Here is a 19,467-nt window from a genome sequence, read left to right on the forward strand (position 1 = left end):
CAATCTTTGTGACCCCTATGGCTGGATAAGTGGTATTTGTTTTCATTACTGTGAGCCCAGTGGGAGGACTTCTGGGATTATTTGTTTCCTTTATTAAAAAGGCATAGGCTGGGGTTGTGGCTCAGTGGTAGAGCGCTTGCCTAGCATGTGCAAGGCCCTGGGTTTGATCCTCAGCACCACATAAAAATAAATAAGTAAAATAAAGATATTAAAAAAGATATTAAAAAAACTTATACTGTTCTATCCAAAGATAAAAAACAACCTTAGTGTAGGCATAATGGACACCTATCTCATTTTAATATCTTGTAGAAATATTCATAGATAAAGCACATCTAATGCCTTAATCTATTTGTAGCCTTAATGTAATATCTTATTTTTGTTATTTGAGCATGTTGGAATAACACTCTTTTTTTTTTTTTGGTGGTACTGGGGATTGGAACAAGGGACTTATGCTTGTGAGGCAAGCAGTCTACCAACTGAGCTACATCTCTGGCCAGTGAACACTTAGGTTTAAGTAACATTTCTATGAAGTTATATTCTATGCCACTTTTGCATTTCGTTATTCTTTCCTATTTTTCAGGGTAAAGCTTACACTAGAGGGTCCAGAGGAAGATGATGATGATAGGGTGTCTCCCACTCTTCTTCACAAAATGTCCAATACCTTGGAGATATCTTTAATAAGTGACAATGAGTTCAAGTGCAGGCATTCACAGCCAGAGTGTGGTTATGGCTTACAGCCTGATCGCTGGACAGAATATAGCATACAGACAATGGAACCAGATAACCTGGAACTAATCTTTGATTTTTTTGAGGTGAGTAGTTTTAGGGAAGGTGTTGAAAAAGAATGCAAGCATGAGCTTACTGATTTGTGTAAAGCCATGATTTATAAGAACTCTTCAAGTGTTGGCTCCTATATAATTTTAGCAGATTTTAAAAACTCAGGTGACAAATTTTAAGTACTATTAGGAAAATAATTAAGAAAACTGCAGTAGAATTGATGTTTTTAATCAAGACTGGATTTGTTTTTGTCCATGCCTCTTAATCTAAATATAAGTGAAATATATCTAAAGGAGCTTTCAAAGATAAGTTGAGGGCCAGGAAGGCTGTGTGACCCTTGGCAGACAATCTGATGTAATTAGCATTATTGAATCCTCTTCAGGGTAAAAATCTGTCTTTCACTGAGGTGTTTTATTATGAGGATTTGTTGTGATAGTGGACTATGTAATTTTACTCCGTGTTATAAATATGTAATAAATCTAGTTAGAAAGTTTGTGCTAGATTATGCAGAATCAGTGCTGCCAACTTTCCAAAGCTACTTGTGTTAACTTACACTAAAACTTGTTAGCTCACTAGCTGTTCAGATGCTCTCACAAATAATACCTGGTACCTCCCTAAGATCCTTACTACAGTTTGATATGGTTTAGTGGTTAAGCACCCCTGGGTTCAATCCCCAGTACCCCTCTTTCCCACCTTCCCAATAAAAACCTCTTAAACACCTAACTTTTCATTTGGTTGGCATTTTTAGAAACAGCAGTTTTGTTTTGTTTTTCATAGATAAGGCTGATAAATACTAACTGTAAACAGGCACTTGGTCTCCTTGGGAGTTACTATCCCTAGAGGCCACCATGTGGACATGTTTGTAGAGAACATAATTTACATTATAATTCATTAGAAGTATATCTTGGTCTTTCATTGTGAAGTGTTTAGAGATTTTCAGACTGTGCTTTATATTCACCTAATACATATTAGATCAGAAGTGAAGAAAATATATCATTTAGAACAAAAAAAGCTATCTAAATTACCTGGATATGTTTGATTATTTCTTCCTCATCAGTCTTTCATAGACTATCAGTTGATTTTAAGAGAGTTCTTTGATCATGAATTTAAAACATTTAAGAATTCAGAGTATTTTGTCTGAATCTCATTTTTTCAGGAAGATCTCAGTGAACATGTAGTTCAGGGTGATGCCCTTCCTGGACATGTGGGCACAGCCTGTCTCTTATCATCCACCATTGCAGAGAGTGGGAAGAGTGCTGGAATTCTTACTCTTCCCATCATGAGCAGAAATTCCAGGAAAACAATAGGCAAAGTGAGAGGTAAGTTTAGAAAAATAGGCAAGTCCTGACAAGTAAAGCTAAGGTTAAGTTAGAATTTTTCATTATTTCTAAATTGAGGATTTGAGAATAGTAATGATTAATAATTTACATTATTAACATAAGAATTTAGATTAACTAATATAATAAGAAGTTAAGTATGTTTATTAAATTTTCTACAACTTTGAATCAATTTTGACTTGATTATTTTCTGTTTGATAGAGATTCATTAAACTGGTTTAAGTGCTTTTTAAATGTCATTGAGCTCATAATGAACTTTTTAACCATTTTTCTTTATCCCTCCCTCTTTCTTCCTATGGAAGTTGACTTTATCATTATTAAGCCATTACCAGGATACAACTGTGACATGAAATCTTCATTTTCTAAGTATTGGAAGCCAAGAATACCACTGGATGTTGGACACAGAGGTGCAGGGAATTCAACAACAACTGCCCAGTAGGTTGAATATTTGCATAGAATTGGCATTCAGTAGTTCATAAGGTTAGATTGGTTTGACCCACAAAAGGGTCAGATGATGCTTTTATTATCATCTGGGGAATTAAGTGTAATTTCACAATCAGGATTACCAATTCAAAATAATTAAAGCCCAACTCTAATCTCCTAAGATTCTGATTAGTCTTTGATATTATACTGAATTGATGATGAGAAAGACATTAGAACCACAAAGCCAGGAAGTAGAGCTTGCTCTTGAGAATCTGTGTCTTTCTTGATTTGGGCACATTGTCATTCTTTAAAATGGAAGGGTTTGGATGTTCCCTAGTGTTCTGCTCCTAGTTAAGCATCCATGACTTCAAGAAAGTTTAAGTAAACTCAGGGTGTGTTTATTTGTTCAGCCAACACCTCATCAGAAAGATGCCTCATCTCTTATCAACAAATTTCAGCCTGGTACAGTTGGTTGTTCCTTCTAGTTTTTTTTTTTTTTTTTAATATTTATTTTTTAGTTTTCAGTGGACACAACATCTTTGTTTGTATGTGGTGCTGAGGATCGAATCCGGGCCACACACATGCCAGGCGAGCGTGCTACCACTTGAGCCACATCCCCAGCCCCTCCTTCTAGTTTTGAGTTTTATTTATTTATAAGTACTCTAGCTTGTTGCCATTGGCTTTCTACTGGTAGTTTTAATTCCATTCCTTTTATTTTAAACTGCTGCTGCTGAGTGCTATGGCACATGCCTATAATTCCAGCTACACAGGAGGCTGAGGCAGGAGGAGCACAAGTTCAAAGCCAGTCTTAGTAAGACCCTGTCTCAAAAAATAAAAAGGGCTTTAGATGTGGCTCAGTGGTGAAACACCCCTGGGCTCAATCCCTGGCACCCCAAATAAATAAAGTGATGATGTGATAGCTTTAGGACTTGGGGTCATGATTATGATTAAGTCTATAAAACAAATCAACTACCATTTAAGAAAGAAGCATCCTTAGGCTCCATCAAAGTAAATTGTCTTCCCTTTTTTTCTTGTTCTTTAAATAAACTTTTCATACTTCTATCCTGTTGGTGTATCAGTGTTTCCCCCACAGTCTGGAGGTTTTATTTCAAATAACAAGTTTCTACGTCTCTTTTTTCATGACATTGAAAACAATTGTTTTCCTTAATTGGTTACCTTAACTTGTTCCAAGGGGGGGGGGGAATCCTTATTATAGGAGAAGTATATGTTGTGGTGTAGCATGTGTCTATATTTCAGCTTATAAGTATCTATAGTTGTTAGAGCTTTCATTTATAGAATAAATGTACACATTAGCCAAGTGTGGTTACAGTCCTTTTTTTTTTTTTCACAGTCATATTTTGGGGATAGCAAAATTAGCTTCAAAATAGAATAAATACTATTTCCATTGTTAAAAATACAGTTGAGGGCTGGGGATATGCTCAGTTGGTAGAGTGCTTGCCTTGCATGCACAAGACTCTGGGTTCAATCCCCAGCACCACAAAAAGACAAATAAAATATAGTTGACTTTTTTACATTTGTTTCTTTTTTTGTAGTTTGTGATAGCATGTTTCTTCTCTATTTCAGGCTGGCTAAAGTTCAAGAAAATACTATTGCTTCTTTAAGAAATGCTGCTAGTCATGTAAGTAACCTTTATTTCTTTAAATACTTTGGGCTATTCAGTTAGAAAACTGGCTCAGGGCGATCTCCTCCAGTCTACATTAGTATGTTAAAGAGGAATATTATGCTTGTTTTGAACATGTTTCTAAGTGAAGACTATGTCTTGGCATTATATTGCAATCCGTGGTAAAGATTGGGATGAGAACAATAAGATCATAAGCATCTTTTTTTCATCTAACAGATTTTGAGTTGTTTTCTTTAAAAAAATTTCCACTAAGCATGGATATTTACTATCTGAATGATGTATTTATTCAGGTATTCACTTTTTTTTAAAGGTCAAAACCAGATTGGAATATTTAATTGCTGAACAGTGTATGTGCAGCTGGTGCTATGTATGTAATAATACAAGGGGCAACTGCTTTCAGGTGACCACTGTATATACTAAGATTATAAATAGATGCGGGGTGAGTTTGAACCTACTGGCACAAGACCTTTTTTCTGAGATCTCAGTGGTTCTCTCCTCTACACTCCTCTCTGGGGCCTGGGATCAAAGCAGCTGACCAGCAATATGGCATGAGGAGTTGGACAGGGCAGCTGTGACTTATGCCCTAAGAATGTGGTACACAGATTGTGTGTACCCCTGCAGGCTCTGTAAGCTCATCATGGTCCCTTGTATTCCCCTTTTTTTTTGGGGGGGGGTACTGGCGATTCAACTCAGGGGCACTTAACCACTGAGCCACATTCCTAGCCCTGTTTTATATTTTATCTAGACACAAGATATTTCTGAGTTGCTTTAGGGACTTTGAACTTGGAATTAATCTTCCTGCCTCAGTTTCCTAAGACACTGGGATTATAGGCATGTGCTATTGCACCCAGCTGGTATTTACTTTTTAACCAGGTTATGTTACATTTCTTAACTCCTTTCCCAATCTGATTTTTATCACCTGCAGTTTGACATTTTTTAGTTGAGAACCTGGGGTTTCCTCCTTCACCCCTTCCTCTGTTCCTGACCAGAATGTCTCAGGTTCTGAAGTTAAACTAGGGGGAAATGGTGGAAGATCTTATTTTTGTATTTTCACTTGTTTCAGTGTCCTCCAGATCAATTAAACTTTGCCTTCTTAAAAATTGTTCAGCAAGTAATTGGGTGTTTATCACTTTTGTGAACCACCTTATTTTCTGACAGATCTTTTCATATCTTAACCTCTCTGAAATTGGAATAGGTTTTACGGTTTATCTTTGAGTCATGGTTTAACTGGAAGCATCCTCACCAGTACTATAATAATGATACATTTTATAATTCATGGCATCCTAAATTAATTATAGTAGTTGTTTGATATTTAAAATTTTAGTAGTTTTATTTTTGTGTTAAAGATTATACTAATTGCTAGGTGTGGTAAGATGCCTGTAATCTTAGCAGTTCAATCCCAGTACCAAAATAAATAAATAAGTAAATATAGCCCTTATTTATGTCTATTGTGGTATATAGTTCATAATTTGGAACCAGTTTTATTTAACTGTAGCCAGCTAGTCTAAGTATCATTTAACTAACTAATGGTAAAAACGTGAATGACTGCTGTTTAAAGAATTTTCAAGGTCTCCATGCTTTTTTGGAAGGAAGATTTCATTTACCCTTCTATATTCTGACAAAATCCTTTATAACTTACATGGGTCACATTTGGTGATGTCTTATTTTAATTATTAATTGCTTATTAACTTGCTTTAATATTAAAAAACATAATTTTGAAGATGTTTTAATCTGTTATTATTTCTTAAAGCTCACATGAATTTTGGGATTAGATTTTATCTCTCTTCTTGGGCGGACACAACATCTTCGTTTGTATGTGGTGCTGAGGATCGAACCCGGGCCGCACGCATGCTAGGTGAGTGCGCTACCGCTTGAGCCATATCCCCAGCCCTAGATTTTATCTCTTAGTAAAATTTTTCCCAGAAGGATGATATGTACAGCTATGTACCATTAAACATTTAAACTAGAGGGCTGGGGATGTGGCTCAAGCGGTAGCACGCTCACCTGGCATGCGTGCGGCCAGGGTTCGATCCTCAGCACCACGTACAAACGAAGATGTTGGGTCCGCCGAGAACTAAAAAATAAATATTAAAATTCTCTCTCTCTCTCTTAAAAAAAAAAATTTTAACTAGAAAGATGTACAGTAAAGTGTTAAGTAGGTGTTACTATTTATGGTGGTAGGGTTTGTTCTGTTTGGTAGAAATGGTTTGTGTTTTAATAAGAAGTAGCTACATTTTCTGCTTTAGACATCAACAAGGAAGTAGACTTCATAGCCAAATTCTTAAGCTCTTTTGGTTGTAATCATATGTGCTGAGAAGATAGGTACCATTTCATGACTTAGACGCACTGTAGGAATGGAAATGTATCTAACCATTCTCAACACTTCTGTTGATCACAAGTCAGTAACATACAGAATTCTCAAATCTTGCTTCCTTTGATCCCAACTTTTGGTGAATGTACACATTTACATGTCAGTTTATGTTCTCAGTCTTTATCTGCATTAATTCAGAGGATTGAATGGATTTTTTTGGGTGTTTGGACTCACCATATTGCCCAGGTGAGTCTCTAACTCACTGTCTTTCTGCCTCAGCCTCCAGAATAGCTGGGATCACAGGTGCTCACCAAGGCCAGCAAATCTGACTTTTAAAAAATATATTCTTAAATCTGCATTTGGGGTAAAATTGGGAGTTCATAACCCACTTCAATCTAATGTATGAAATATGATATGTCAAGAGCTTTGTAATGTTGTGAACAACCAATAAAAAAAAATAAAAAATTAAAAAAAAATATATATATATTCTTAATGCTTAATTCATGTCTTCCTCCTAATTTGTTTAGGTCTCCATCCAGGCGTTTGGCATGTGCATCATTTTTGTTGCCTGATTTGTTTTATCTGTTCAGGAATAGTTGTAGCTTCTTTAATATACTATTGACATTCTCTAAGAAAGCGAAGTAGGAAGCAGAGCAAAGGGTCTCTGGGTTACTCTTTACTCATATCATCTCTGAGGTCTAGCTAATGCTAAAGTATGCAGTGGCAGCAAGGAGGGGAAGCCCTGTATTCTAGGTTCCTATTTTATTCCATTTCTGCTAATTACAGTAGCAGAGGTGATACCCATGAAGCTGTCACTGTTAACTGACATGCCCTTGGGTGTTTATCAGTGGATTCATGTCCACCCCTCTTTTTGGCCAGGTAAAAGTTGTGCTTTTACAAAGGAGGGGGCCAGGTAATAAACTGCTGAATATGTAGTATTAAATAATTAGTGTGGTGTTTTTGTGTACTGATCTATTAATTTTACAGTAAACATTAAGCTTCTTTTTTTTATTGGTTGTTGAAAACATTACAAAGCTCATGATGTATCATCTTTCATACATTTGACTCAATTGGGTTATGAACTCCCATTTTTACCCCAAATACAAATTGCAGAATCACATTGGTTACACACTCACGTTTTTACATAATGGCATATTAGTGACTGTTGTATTCTGCTACCTTTCCTATCCTCTACTATCCCCCCTCCCCTCCCCTTCCATCTTCCCTCTCTACCTCATCTGCTGCTGTTCAATTCTCTCTCTTGTTCCCCTTGCCTTTCCCCTCACAACCTCTTATATGTAATTTTGTGTAACATTGAGGGTCTCCTACCATTTCCATATGCTTTCCCTTCTCTCTCCCTTTCTCTCCCCCCACTCGTCTCTGTTTAATGTTAATCTTTTCCTCATGCTCTTCCTCCGAGTTCTGTTCTTAGTTGCTCTCTTTATATCAAAGAAGACATTTGGCATTTGTTTTTTAAGGATTGGCTAACTTCGCTTAGCATAATCTGTTCTAATGCCATCCATTTCCCTGCAAATTCTATGATTTTGTCCTTTTTTAGTGCTGCGTAATACTCCATTGTGTATAGATGCCACATTTTTTTTATCCATTCATCCATTGAAGGGCATCTAGGTTGGTTCCACAGTCTAGCTATTGTGAATCGTGCCGCTATGATCATTGATGTGGCAGTATCCTTATAGTACGCTCTTTTAAGATCCTCAGGGAATAGTCCGAGAAGGGCGATAGCTGGGTCAAATGGTGGATCCATTCCCAGCTTACCCAAGAATCTTCATACTGCTTTCCAAATTGGCCTCACCAATTTGCACTCCCACCAGCAGTGTACAAGTGTACCCTTTTCCCCACATCCTCGCCAACACTTACTGTTTGACTTCATAATGGCTGCCAATCTTACTAGAGTGAGATGGTATCTTAGGGTGGTTTTGATAACATTAAGCTTCTTAATGTTCTTGTACTTTTAGATGTATAGTACGCCAGGTAATGTTTTTCTAATACTTGGCTTCCTCCTGTCAGGGTGCAGCCTTTGTAGAATTTGATGTTCACCTTTCAAAAGACTTTGTGCCTGTGGTATATCATGATCTCACTTGTTGTTTGACCATGAAGAAGGTATGTGGAAATTCCTTTATTTTAAACTCATTGTTAGCTAAAAGGTGTGAAACAAGGACCTTTGTTATATTTTTAGTTATTTATTAACTGGAGTCAACTCAATTCATTTCTTGGTGAATTATTGCCAGTATTTTCCTGTCTCTAGCTCTGGCAACTTTAAGATAGTGAAGAGATGGGTACTGATTTCCTCAAGTAGAGTCTCTGTTTTGTTCAATTTATATTTTTATTCCAGGTGATATATGTACCAGTGTTTATTTTCTAAGCCCCCATCTGTTTTTGCTTTCTCAAATTTATAGGATAGTTTGGTATAAAACGAGGAATCACAGTAAAAAATTGAAAGTCCCATTGAAGAAGGAATGGACTTAAGAGCCAGGGAAATATGAAAGACTTTTTAGCTGAGAAGGAAATGTCAAGAACTAAAATTCAGGGTTAATCTTTTAGTAAATAGAAATTTCAGAAAAAACAGACTGGAGGCAAGGGAAGTAATAATATGGACCATTAGTACAGTAGGGAAAGGGAGAATGGAGAAGAGGGCATATATTATGGAGAGCAGAATTCAGAATGAGATTTTGAAATCGATATAATTTTAAAAGTTTGTTGTCATTGTACAAACAAAATTGTCATTGTTTTTTCATCCCTGAGCTTCAGTATACACAAATTAACTAAAGTGATTTCTCAGGAACTTAACCTAGGAAGGTTCATTTTGCATTTTCAATTATATTGGTTCTCAGTTGGGTGTGGTGGCTCAAGCCTGTAATCCCAGAGGCTTGGGAGGCTGAAGCAAGAAAGAGGATTGCAAGTTTAAAGCCAGCTTCAGCAACTTACTGAGGCCCCAAGCAACTCAGACCCTCTTTCAAAATAAGAAATTTTAAAAAGGTTGGAAATGTGACTGAGTGGGTAAGCACCCCCTAGGTTCATTCCCTGGCTCCTCCCACCTCCAATTATATTGGTTCTCATTTTCAATTTATTTGGTTTAAAATTAAGGCCAGTTTATGTAGAACACTGTACCAGATATGTTGTATAAAAGACAACGCACCTGGGTCTGCCTGCTAGTGGATTTAAGAGTTCTTGGGGATTGGGTTGCTATGATAGCTAAAAAAAGATACTTCTGTTTTTGTTAAGTGTTATCAGGAGAGGGAGGGAAGGAATGAGATACATGTATTCAGATGAAGAAAGAAGTAGAATAATTAAAAAGAAATGGAGCAACTAGCTTTTGCTGTGGGAGAACACCATCTCTAAAAATTATTGAAGAGTATTAAAAATTTAGTATAGAGTATTACTGATCTCCAGTTTTCACCAGACTGTCTTGCTTTGATGTTGAAGCTGAATGAGTTAATTGGGGAATGAAAGTAGTGAGTATGTATTATTTTTAGGTTGATTTTAATTTTAAGCTGGCATTTTTCATATAAAAATTATTTGTCTATTTAAAAATGCAAGTAGTTCAGATTTATGAAATGAAAAAAATAAATCTTCCTTTCCCCTTTTCCTTGATCTCATTCCCTTATTCTTAATAGTTTCTTGTGTATCCTTCCAGAAAAACTTTAGGCATACACAGGTTCGTACCAGTGTACATGAATAAATATATATGTACTTAATGACTTCTAGCGTGTTTGTTGAATTGATGATTTATTTATTGGAGGTACTCAACTCATTTTCTAAAGATAATGGTACCTCTAACAATGTGATGTTTGCTATGGCATTAAAATCTAGAAGAGTATATTTGCTTGTGGGGGAATCATAGATCTGAGTTCTTATTAAATAGTATTGCTTATAAAGCTAATTGCACAGTTTTGTTATGGCAATTTCTTTGCCTGGCTGCTATTTTTATCTAGACTTACATTTGAAAAGTTTTAGAATCTTAGAAACAGAAATTTGCATGTTGATTTCCTAGGCATGTAGCATGGATTATATGTCAAATACAAAGTATATAGCATGATAGAAAGCAGGGGAAAGGATGACTGACAGACATTTCCTCGTGTCTTCAGTTGTGTCTTCAGTGCCACAACTTACTCCCCACAGGCTTTTCTGTCCTGGCATTCCTGCCTGCTTTGGGGAAAAAAAAAAAAAAAGCCAGGAACTTGGGTAGGCTCATTTGTAGAGCATTTGCTTAGCATGTGCAAGAACTTGGGTTTGATCCCTAGCACCGCCTAAAAAAACAAGAGTATAAAACTGGGAGGTAATGTTAGGTAAAAATGATTTTTCTGCATGGGGCTTTCTAATTTACTCTTATTATTCAGTTAATTGAAATTATAGGCATATCCAGAGGAAACATTCAGTAATAATGAAACAGGCCCATTTCTCTCTCTCTCTCTCTCTTTTTTTTTTTTTGTATTTTTTAGAAGTTTGATGCTGATCCAGTTGAATTGTTTGAAATACCGGTAAAGGAACTAACATTTGACCAACTCCAGTTGTTAAAGGTAGTAACAGTAGCATAAATGTAAATTACCATTTCATAAGTTCTACTTACTGATAAATGGCTATGTTTTTCCTGCACACAAGATTGACTAGTTAATATACATAATGTGTGCTTTACTTTTCTGCTCTGATTTGGAAGATGCTGATTCATCCATTTTCTCTAACAGTTTTTGTGGATGTCATTGATTTTTGTGTTTTTGAAAGAACTAGGCCGTAAGTCTTTGTAGGCCTTAGGGGGTTAGCCTTTCACATTCATATTCTTAAATTGCTTTTGTTCTGCAATAGCCCTTTTCTTTATGGCTGTCTCTGTTTTATAGTTGGCCTTTTATTTGATAGTAGGTTTTGTACAAATGTTGATTAGGATCTTTGTATTTTTGGTTGTACCATGTAGTTTTACATGATTCTTTTTTCCATTCTCATTAGATACATAGATAGTTAAGTATGAGCAGTTTCTGGACTCAGGAATTTTTATATTCTTTTTCCCTACCTGGGCATTTGATCATGACCTTAGGTTTATGATCAAATGACCTTAGGTATATAAATGACCATGACTTTTAAGCATATAAAATAATTAGCGTAGTGTTTATTTTTAATAAACTTGTAATTCTACATTTTATATTATTTTCAAAATTCCTGAGTTTTCAAGCTATAGTTCTATTAACCATCTCTTCATAAACCAGGATTTGTTTTTCTCATTGCATGTTGTGTGTTTGTGTCTTCTAGCTTGCCCATGTGACTGCATTAAAATCTAAAGATCGACAAGGTATGCACCAATATGGAAACCTGTTCATGGTCATTTTAATGAATATAATACTGGGCCATCTGAATGTATTTTTATAGATTTGATGGCTATACATGTGTTAATTTTTAACTGAAATATGTCATGTGTAATAACCATTCTGTTATTTTTCTTAGCAAAGCCATCAGAATTCTTCACAATTTTTGTACCTATAAATCTTTCCAAATGTTCTAATCATTATGGTTAGAGTATTATCAAGTATAGAATTTGGCTACAGAGCCAGAGTTTGAAACCAGCTCTCTCAAATATCAGCTATGACCTTGGGCAGGTTACTTCAGCACTCTGCCTCCATTTCCTCAAAGCTTGTTGTTGCCTGCCATATCTCTTTGTAATTACACTTTGCTTTCTACTCACCTAGGGTTTAATAGGTTTCCATTCATTTGAGGCTTATTGTATCCTTTTTGAATCCTTTGTATTTATGTTCTTGCTCTTTAATTAAGCCTCTCACGTGTAGAAAAATGGTTTCATATTTCTAGAGATCTACTTTCACAGTGTTCTACATTTGATAGGCACTTTAGTAGTTTGTCTGCAGTTGTTATTAACACAATATGGATGCCTTTATGAACAAACTGTGAGGTGCTTAAGACTTAAAAGATTATCTCTGAAGCATAATTATAAATGCATAGTGTTATAGATATTTATTGACTGTAAAACTAATTTTGCCTTTAATTTATTCAACTGGAAAAATTTGCATTGTTTTAGTTTTAGTTTTTTGAAATATACATAAATTGGGATTTGTGTTTGTTTTTTAAGAAACGTTTGATATTTTTTTCTCAGTAAAATTGTCTTCTAGATCTCTTAATATGATTTATTGGTTTATCTATAGATTATTTTATCTAATTTCTGAGCTGGTTTTGATATTTTAAATAGAAGTCTTAGCAAAATAACACAACTCAATTCCATTGATAAATGACTGATTATTGCTTTTGACTACTTTTAGAAGAGTAGTATTATGATCAGGCACTGTGATGCACACTTGTAATCCTAGCAATTTGGGAAGCTGAGGCAGGAAGATAGCAAGTTGAAGTCCAGCCTGGCAACTTGGGGAGATGCTGTCTCAAAAAGGGTTGGGCATAGCAGCACAGTGATAAGAGTACCCTTGGGTTCAATCCCCAATGTTTTAAAAAACAATCACTCTTGAGACCAGACTATGGTGTTTTTACTACACGTTGCAAACTAGTCTTTATGAGGGATGCTTGTTTAGAATATGCAGTTTTCAATGTTGAAAATAATCCAGGAGACTTCAGACGTTTCAGACATTAAAGGACCTTATGATACTTTCAGTATATGTTCATTCTAGTTTTTTAGAGTTTAAAAAATCTTAGTGATACAATGGCATTTTATTTACTAAATTTTTGTTATTTAAAATTTCAGAATCTGTGATTGAGGAAGAAAATTCCTTTTCTGAAAATCAACCATTTCCTTCTCTTAAGATGGTAAGTTTCTGAGGAAAACTAGGACAAGTCTATCTCATTAATCTTATTGCCTGAACAGTTTATTTTGTTCTTTTAATGGGTACTAAAAAGATGGTGTGAATAATGTGATTAATGCAAATCTGTTATCATTGGTGCTTCTAGAAGGTGTTCTTTTGTGTGATATACTTGTGCTGCTTTTTTATTTTAAGAGTAACTTATCTCAAATAAAAATTTCCTCAATGGCTTAATTTGGTAAGAATAGCATATGTACATATTTCTGTATATAGAAGGAGAAGGCAAAAAAAGGGCTGGAAGAGGGTGAGATGTTTAAAAAAGTGATTGTTTTCAAACAATAGTTTTTATGGAAAGAAGTAAGATTCTGTACTAGAGAAAATGAGTACCCTCATTACTTAAAATAAGGCATAGATTTCAAAAATTCACTGAGAAAGAAATTAGGATGAAAAATTTTAAAAACCAGGCAGTTAATACAGGAATTCTTTTGAAAGAATCAGGAAAGCCCACATAGGTGCAAGAGAGATGATGGGTTTCCCTTGGTTTCTACTGTGCCTCTTAATACCTGCTCTTATGTGGTGTTTTTTGTTGTTTTGTTTTTTTGATACCAGGGATTGAACCCAGGGGCACTTAAGCACTGAGTCACATCTCCAGCCCCACCCCCACCCCCTTTATTTTTGTATTTAGAGAAAGGGTCTCCTGTGTTTTAGGTCCTTGCTAAATTGCTGAGGCTAGCTTTATACACACAATCCTCTTGTATCATCCTCCTGAGATGATGGGATTATAGGTGTGTGCCATCTTGCCTGGCTTGTCTTTGGTAATGTCAGGTGTGGTAGATTTCTTAAACAAAAATAGGTGAATACAGAGTATTATGATGTGAAAAATGTATGTTTTAGGCATGGGGGCTTATTAGTGAAGTTTTTTTTTTTTTTTCAGTTTATGATGATTCTTTATTTTCATATTCTCTTCTTTCCCCCACATTTTTTTGTTTGTGCATTATGGTTGTACATGCTAAATGGATTTGTGGTTATATATTTGTACATGCATAACAATATAATTTATATAACAATATGTAAATATATAACAGTATAATTTATATATAACAGTATAATTTAGCCAATATCCCTTCCTAGCACTTTTCCCTTCCCTCCTCACCTACATGCCTTTTGGACCCTTTCTCTACTGATCTCCCTTTGATTTTTAGGACATACAATCCCACCTTTTTGTTTGTTTGTTTTTCTTTTTTCTCTCTAGCTTCCACATATGAGAAAAAGACACATGACCCATAACCATCTGAGTTTGACTTACTCTGCTTAACATGATGGTCTCTAGTTTCATCCCATTTTCTGCAAATGCCATAATTTCATTTTTCTTTATGGATGAATAAAACTCCATTATAGTGTTAGTGGGGTATTTTTTTTTTAATCTAGTATGTTATCTGGTTGCTAAAATATGAAGATAAATAATTTAGAAAAGGAGTGACAGTAAGGACCCAATGAGGTATTTTGCTAAAACATTTAGGTATGTATTACCTGAGAAGACATTCATAAAACAATCTAAATAATTACAGTAGTCAAAGTATTGATTGGCCAGCTATGATGGCGAACACCTATAATCCCAGCAGCTCTGGAGGCTGAGGCAATAGCATCTCAAGTTCAAAGCCAGCCTCATCAATATCAAGGTTCTAGGCAATTCAGTGAGACCTTGTCTCTAATGAAAAATACGAAAATAGGGTCTGAGGATATGGGTTAGTGGTTGAGTACCCATCTCTGGTACCCCCCCAAAAGAAGAATTAATTCATTCTGGAAAAATGTTGTCACAAAAGAACCCATAAGTCATTGGTTTTCAGAAATCTCATGATTCCAAACCTTTTGAATTACTGAATAGAAAGAAAAGCAAATTTTTTTAAAAAATTATATGTTATACATGACAATAGAATGTATTTTGACATCTTACATACATGGAGTTTAACTTCTCACTTTTGTGGTTGTACAGTGTGTGGAGTTACACATCATAGGAATATAGGAGAGTTTATCCAGTTTATTCTACTGTCTTTCCCATTTTTATCTTCCCTCTCCTCTCCCCACTCCTAGCAAATTCTCCCCACTCCTCTATCAAATTCACTCCACTGCCTCACCCCATGCCGACTTATGAGTCAGCATCTGCATATCAGAGAGAATATGTGGCCTTGGGTTCTAGGAATTGGTTTATTTCACCTAACACGATAGTCTCTAGCTCCATCCATTCCTCTTTATGGCTGGGTAGTATTCCATTGTGTATGTGTACCCTATAGAAACAGACAAATTTTAATTCTGTATTGAATGTTTGACAACATTTATTTAGCCTAATAAGTGACACTCAGATGCATCTAACACACTTAATTTGCCATTATCATTATGTAATCACAAAGAAATTTTAATAAACTATCAAATATAATTTTAGTATAAGGACAATCTTTTTGCAAATTTTATGCTTTATAGTCTTAACACTATAACACACTTTTTCCTTATCCACTGAGCCTCATCTGTAGCACTGTTTTGTATTTTATTTAGTGACAGAGCATCAATGAGTTGCTTATTTATGCCTTCCTTTTGCTTAGGCTGTAATTGAACTCAAGATCCTCCTGCCTCAGCCTACCCACCCCTGTTCCCAGCCACTGGGATTACAGGGATATGCCACCACACCTGGGTAGGCAGTGGTTTTTTTTGTGGTGCTGGGGATTGAACATAGGGCCTTATGCATGCAAGGCAAGCATTCTACCAACTGAGCTATATATCCCCTGCCCCAGCTGTGCTCTTTACACTAACTTTTTTTGTTGGTGTGCTTTTATTTGCTTTTATAAAATTAAATATATATTTTATACATGTTAATGACACTCTGAAGTTTTGAATCTGTTAAAGTAAAAACAATGTATTTTGATTCATTTTGCCCTAAGCATATTTGTGTGTTGCCCTATCATTTGTTTTAAGACTAAACAATTCAGATTTTTTAAATTTTTGTTTTTAGTTGTTGATGGACCTTTATTTTATTTATTTGTATGTGGTGCTGAGAATCGAACCCAGTGCCTCACGCGTGCTAGACGGGCACTCTACCACTGAGCCACAACCCCAGTCCCAGATGTTTTTTAATAAATAGAATAACTATTTGTTCATTTATATAGTCTTTTGCTTTATGAGTTTTAGTATATTGTTTCATTTGGAGATAACTTTTTGGGGGGTTATCAGCATGTTTTGTTTTTTTTTTTTTAAAGTATTATCACTTCCAAAACAAGCTAAAAATCATTGGTTTTCATGTAATCATACCTTAGTATATCAATATACCTGAATATAATTTAGAATACATAAAAGATGTCTTCCTGAATTCTTGATGTTGTCTATAACTCACATGGAATGTTCTAAAAGGAATGGTGAAAAGGATTTTAGGTTAAGGATCTATCTTTCTGGTGGTAGTTATAAGTTATTACACTTATTACTTGAAATTGGTCCTTTTGCTGTTTTAATTTGTCTTATTTAATATAGTGGTCACTAACCATTTTGTCAGTTTAATGAGAAAACATAGTGGTTTTTACTGAAGACATAAAACACTTTATCCTTACTAGTAAAGTATTCTTATTGATTGCTTCTTATAATAATTCTTTTATTTATTTGTTTTTATTCTACCATCTGTTTCACCAAAAACAAAACTCCAGGTTTTAGAGTCTTTGCCAGAAGATGTAGGGTTTAACATAGAAATTAAATGGATCTGCCAACAAAGGGTAAGTAATTCTCTATGCAATCCCTGTCCCCCTTTTCCATTTTTAAAGTTCTTTGGTTTCTGTGTTTTTGTTTTAATGCAATTAAGTTAAACTGAAATTTTTCAACTTTATGCATCAAAGTACAGTACTTGTTAGATCTTTTTACAAAAACCTATGTTACACTTAGCTAATATGTGAGTACTTTTTAAATTAATGATGCATTTATAATAGAAGTTTTGATTTACATACACCTGGTTTGTACATTAATGAATGGGTTTTAGACAGATTTATAAAGTAGACAATATCTCTGATTTAGTTAATACTTTCTAATTCTAAATAATACTTTCTAATATCTAAATATTTATTTTAAATAATTTTCTGAGCAGTTTTCTGTTGAGGAGCAGTAGTTAGTAATAGTTACCTGGAAAAGGAATTTATTCAGCTACGCTTTAAATTGTTTCCAAATTTAATCATTTCTTTTTTTTCAGTAAATATTTAATAGAAAGCTGCTACAGTCTAGGCATTTTCTGAATACAGTGGATAAGCAGTGAACTTTAATAAGGTTCTGTATTCTTGGAACGTATGTTCTAGTTGAGGAAAACATGAGAATCATGGTGAGAGAGCTAGATTGAGGACAGGTATTGAAAGTAGTTTATTCAGGTATCATAATTGGTCAGTTGGACTGATTGATGTCCTGTATTTTGTTTTGGTCAGAATATTCTGTGACTCTTCAAATCATGTCTGTCTGTCTGTCTGTTTGTTTATTTATTTATGGTACCAGGGATTGAACCCAGGAGCACTTAACCACCACCAAGCCACATCCCCATTCCTTTCTTATGTTTTATTAGAGACAGGTCTCAATGAGTTGCTTGGCCCTCACTAAGTTGCTGAGGCTGGCTTTGAACTCCTCCTGTCTCAGCTTCCCCAGTCACTGGGATTATAGACATGCACCACTGTGCTTAGCTAATCTTGGCTGTTAAGACAGGCTATGATGGTCCTGGTTCACATAGTAAATGCTGGTCTTGCATTCATCTGTGAATATAGGAAAGTTATATTTGGTTCATTCTATTGACTTTCCTATTCCAGTCTCCCTCCCTTCTTCCCACTCCACCCTGTTCAACCCAGTGAACCTCCCCTTGCCCTGCCCCTGCCCCTGAATTATTTAACTATTTTTAAAGGATAGTTGATAATGTCTGAGACCCAATGAAGAAGAATCACAAATGTTATTTTTTTAAATAAAGGATTGTTTATAGTGTATAAGGTTATTTTGATGTTTGTTGTTTTTGGTGAAATTATAGGTTCTCATTTAGCAAATGAAACAGTTTTTATGAAGATTATATAAATTTTAAATCAGTAGATTATAATTTTTTAGAATTTTATCTTTTAACATTAAAGTGAAGCCTATTAATGATAGTGACTTTTTATGAGTGTCTATACCTGAATTATGATTTCTTTGCCATCACTGAATAACTGTAGTCTTAGACAGGTTACTTTATCTTTTCAGATCTTTGACTTCCTCATCTGTGAAATCAGGGTTGGTTAAAAGCATTAAGAGATAACACTCCATACCTGTTAGGGCGGTATCAAAAAGTCAAAAGATAAATATTGGTGAGATCATGCTTAGAAGAGAACTCTTATACACTGTTGGTGGAAATGTAGATTAGTGCAGCCATATTGGGGTTTCTAAAGAAATTAGAAACAGAAGTACCATATGATCCAGCAGTCCCTTTTCTGGGCACAAATTCAAAGGAAATTAAATCATTACCTTAGGGATACCTTTATTCATTATAGTATTATTCATGATAGCCAAGGTATAGAAACAACTTAAGTGCCCTTTGATGGACAATTGGATAATGGTCCATTTATAAGTTGGAATATTTATTATTCAGCCCTAGAAAAGAATGAGCTCTTCACATTTGCCACAAAATAGTTGAGCCTGGAGGACATTATATATTAAATGAAACAAGCCAGACACACAAAAATATTGTATGATATTATTTATATGTGGGATCTGAAAACAACTAAAAATTCACATACATGAAGAGAAAAAACAGTGGTTACAGGGTTGGGGAGAGGAGGAGGAGGAGGAGGCAGTGGGGAGATATAAGTCAAAGGATAAAAGTCTAGAGTGCTCATGCACATCCTGAGGGCTATATGTAATGATATTGTATGTATGCAAAATAATAGATTTGGGCTGCTCTTGCCACAAAAGGGAAGAGTATAGGGTGTATCTTGGTGGTAGGCTGGTAGGTAGCATGTGTGTTCAAGGACCTTGGTTTAATCCCTAACTCCAAAAATAGAGGAAGAGGGGCAACTGTGTGAGATGATTGATATGATAACTTTTTTCAATTTAGTAATCTTTGTACTGTCTTTATGTATTCCATAATATTTTGTGGTATGCTTTAAATGAACATAATAAAGTGTATTAAGCAATTTTTGAAAAGTATGAATTAGATGCTGTCTTTTTTTTTTTACATTCTGA

The 19,467-nt window shown here is 35.0% G+C and overlaps 1 protein-coding gene across 6 annotated transcripts in view; it reads left to right on the forward strand.

Annotated features, from left to right (window-relative positions):
- The window catches only part of Gpcpd1 (glycerophosphocholine phosphodiesterase 1), a 56,599-nt gene that overhangs the window by 25,918 nt on the left and 11,214 nt on the right, over window positions 1-19,467 (forward strand). For all 6 annotated transcript variants that reach the window (XM_078051444.1, XM_013356454.4, XM_078051442.1 and 3 more), the window contains 9 exons: window positions 581-812; window positions 1,934-2,096; window positions 2,417-2,549; window positions 4,122-4,176; window positions 8,519-8,611; window positions 10,951-11,028; window positions 11,750-11,789; window positions 13,200-13,261; window positions 16,941-17,006. In XM_078051444.1, the coding sequence (XP_077907570.1) occupies window positions 581-812; window positions 1,934-2,096; window positions 2,417-2,549; window positions 4,122-4,176; window positions 8,519-8,611; window positions 10,951-11,028; window positions 11,750-11,789; window positions 13,200-13,261; window positions 16,941-17,006 (922 nt within the window). The remainder of the gene's footprint in view (window positions 1-580; window positions 813-1,933; window positions 2,097-2,416; window positions 2,550-4,121; window positions 4,177-8,518; window positions 8,612-10,950; window positions 11,029-11,749; window positions 11,790-13,199; window positions 13,262-16,940; window positions 17,007-19,467) is intronic.

This window comes from Ictidomys tridecemlineatus, chromosome 5 (assembly GCF_052094955.1).
Source record: "Ictidomys tridecemlineatus isolate mIctTri1 chromosome 5, mIctTri1.hap1, whole genome shotgun sequence".
NCBI lineage: Eukaryota > Metazoa > Chordata > Mammalia > Rodentia > Sciuridae > Ictidomys > Ictidomys tridecemlineatus.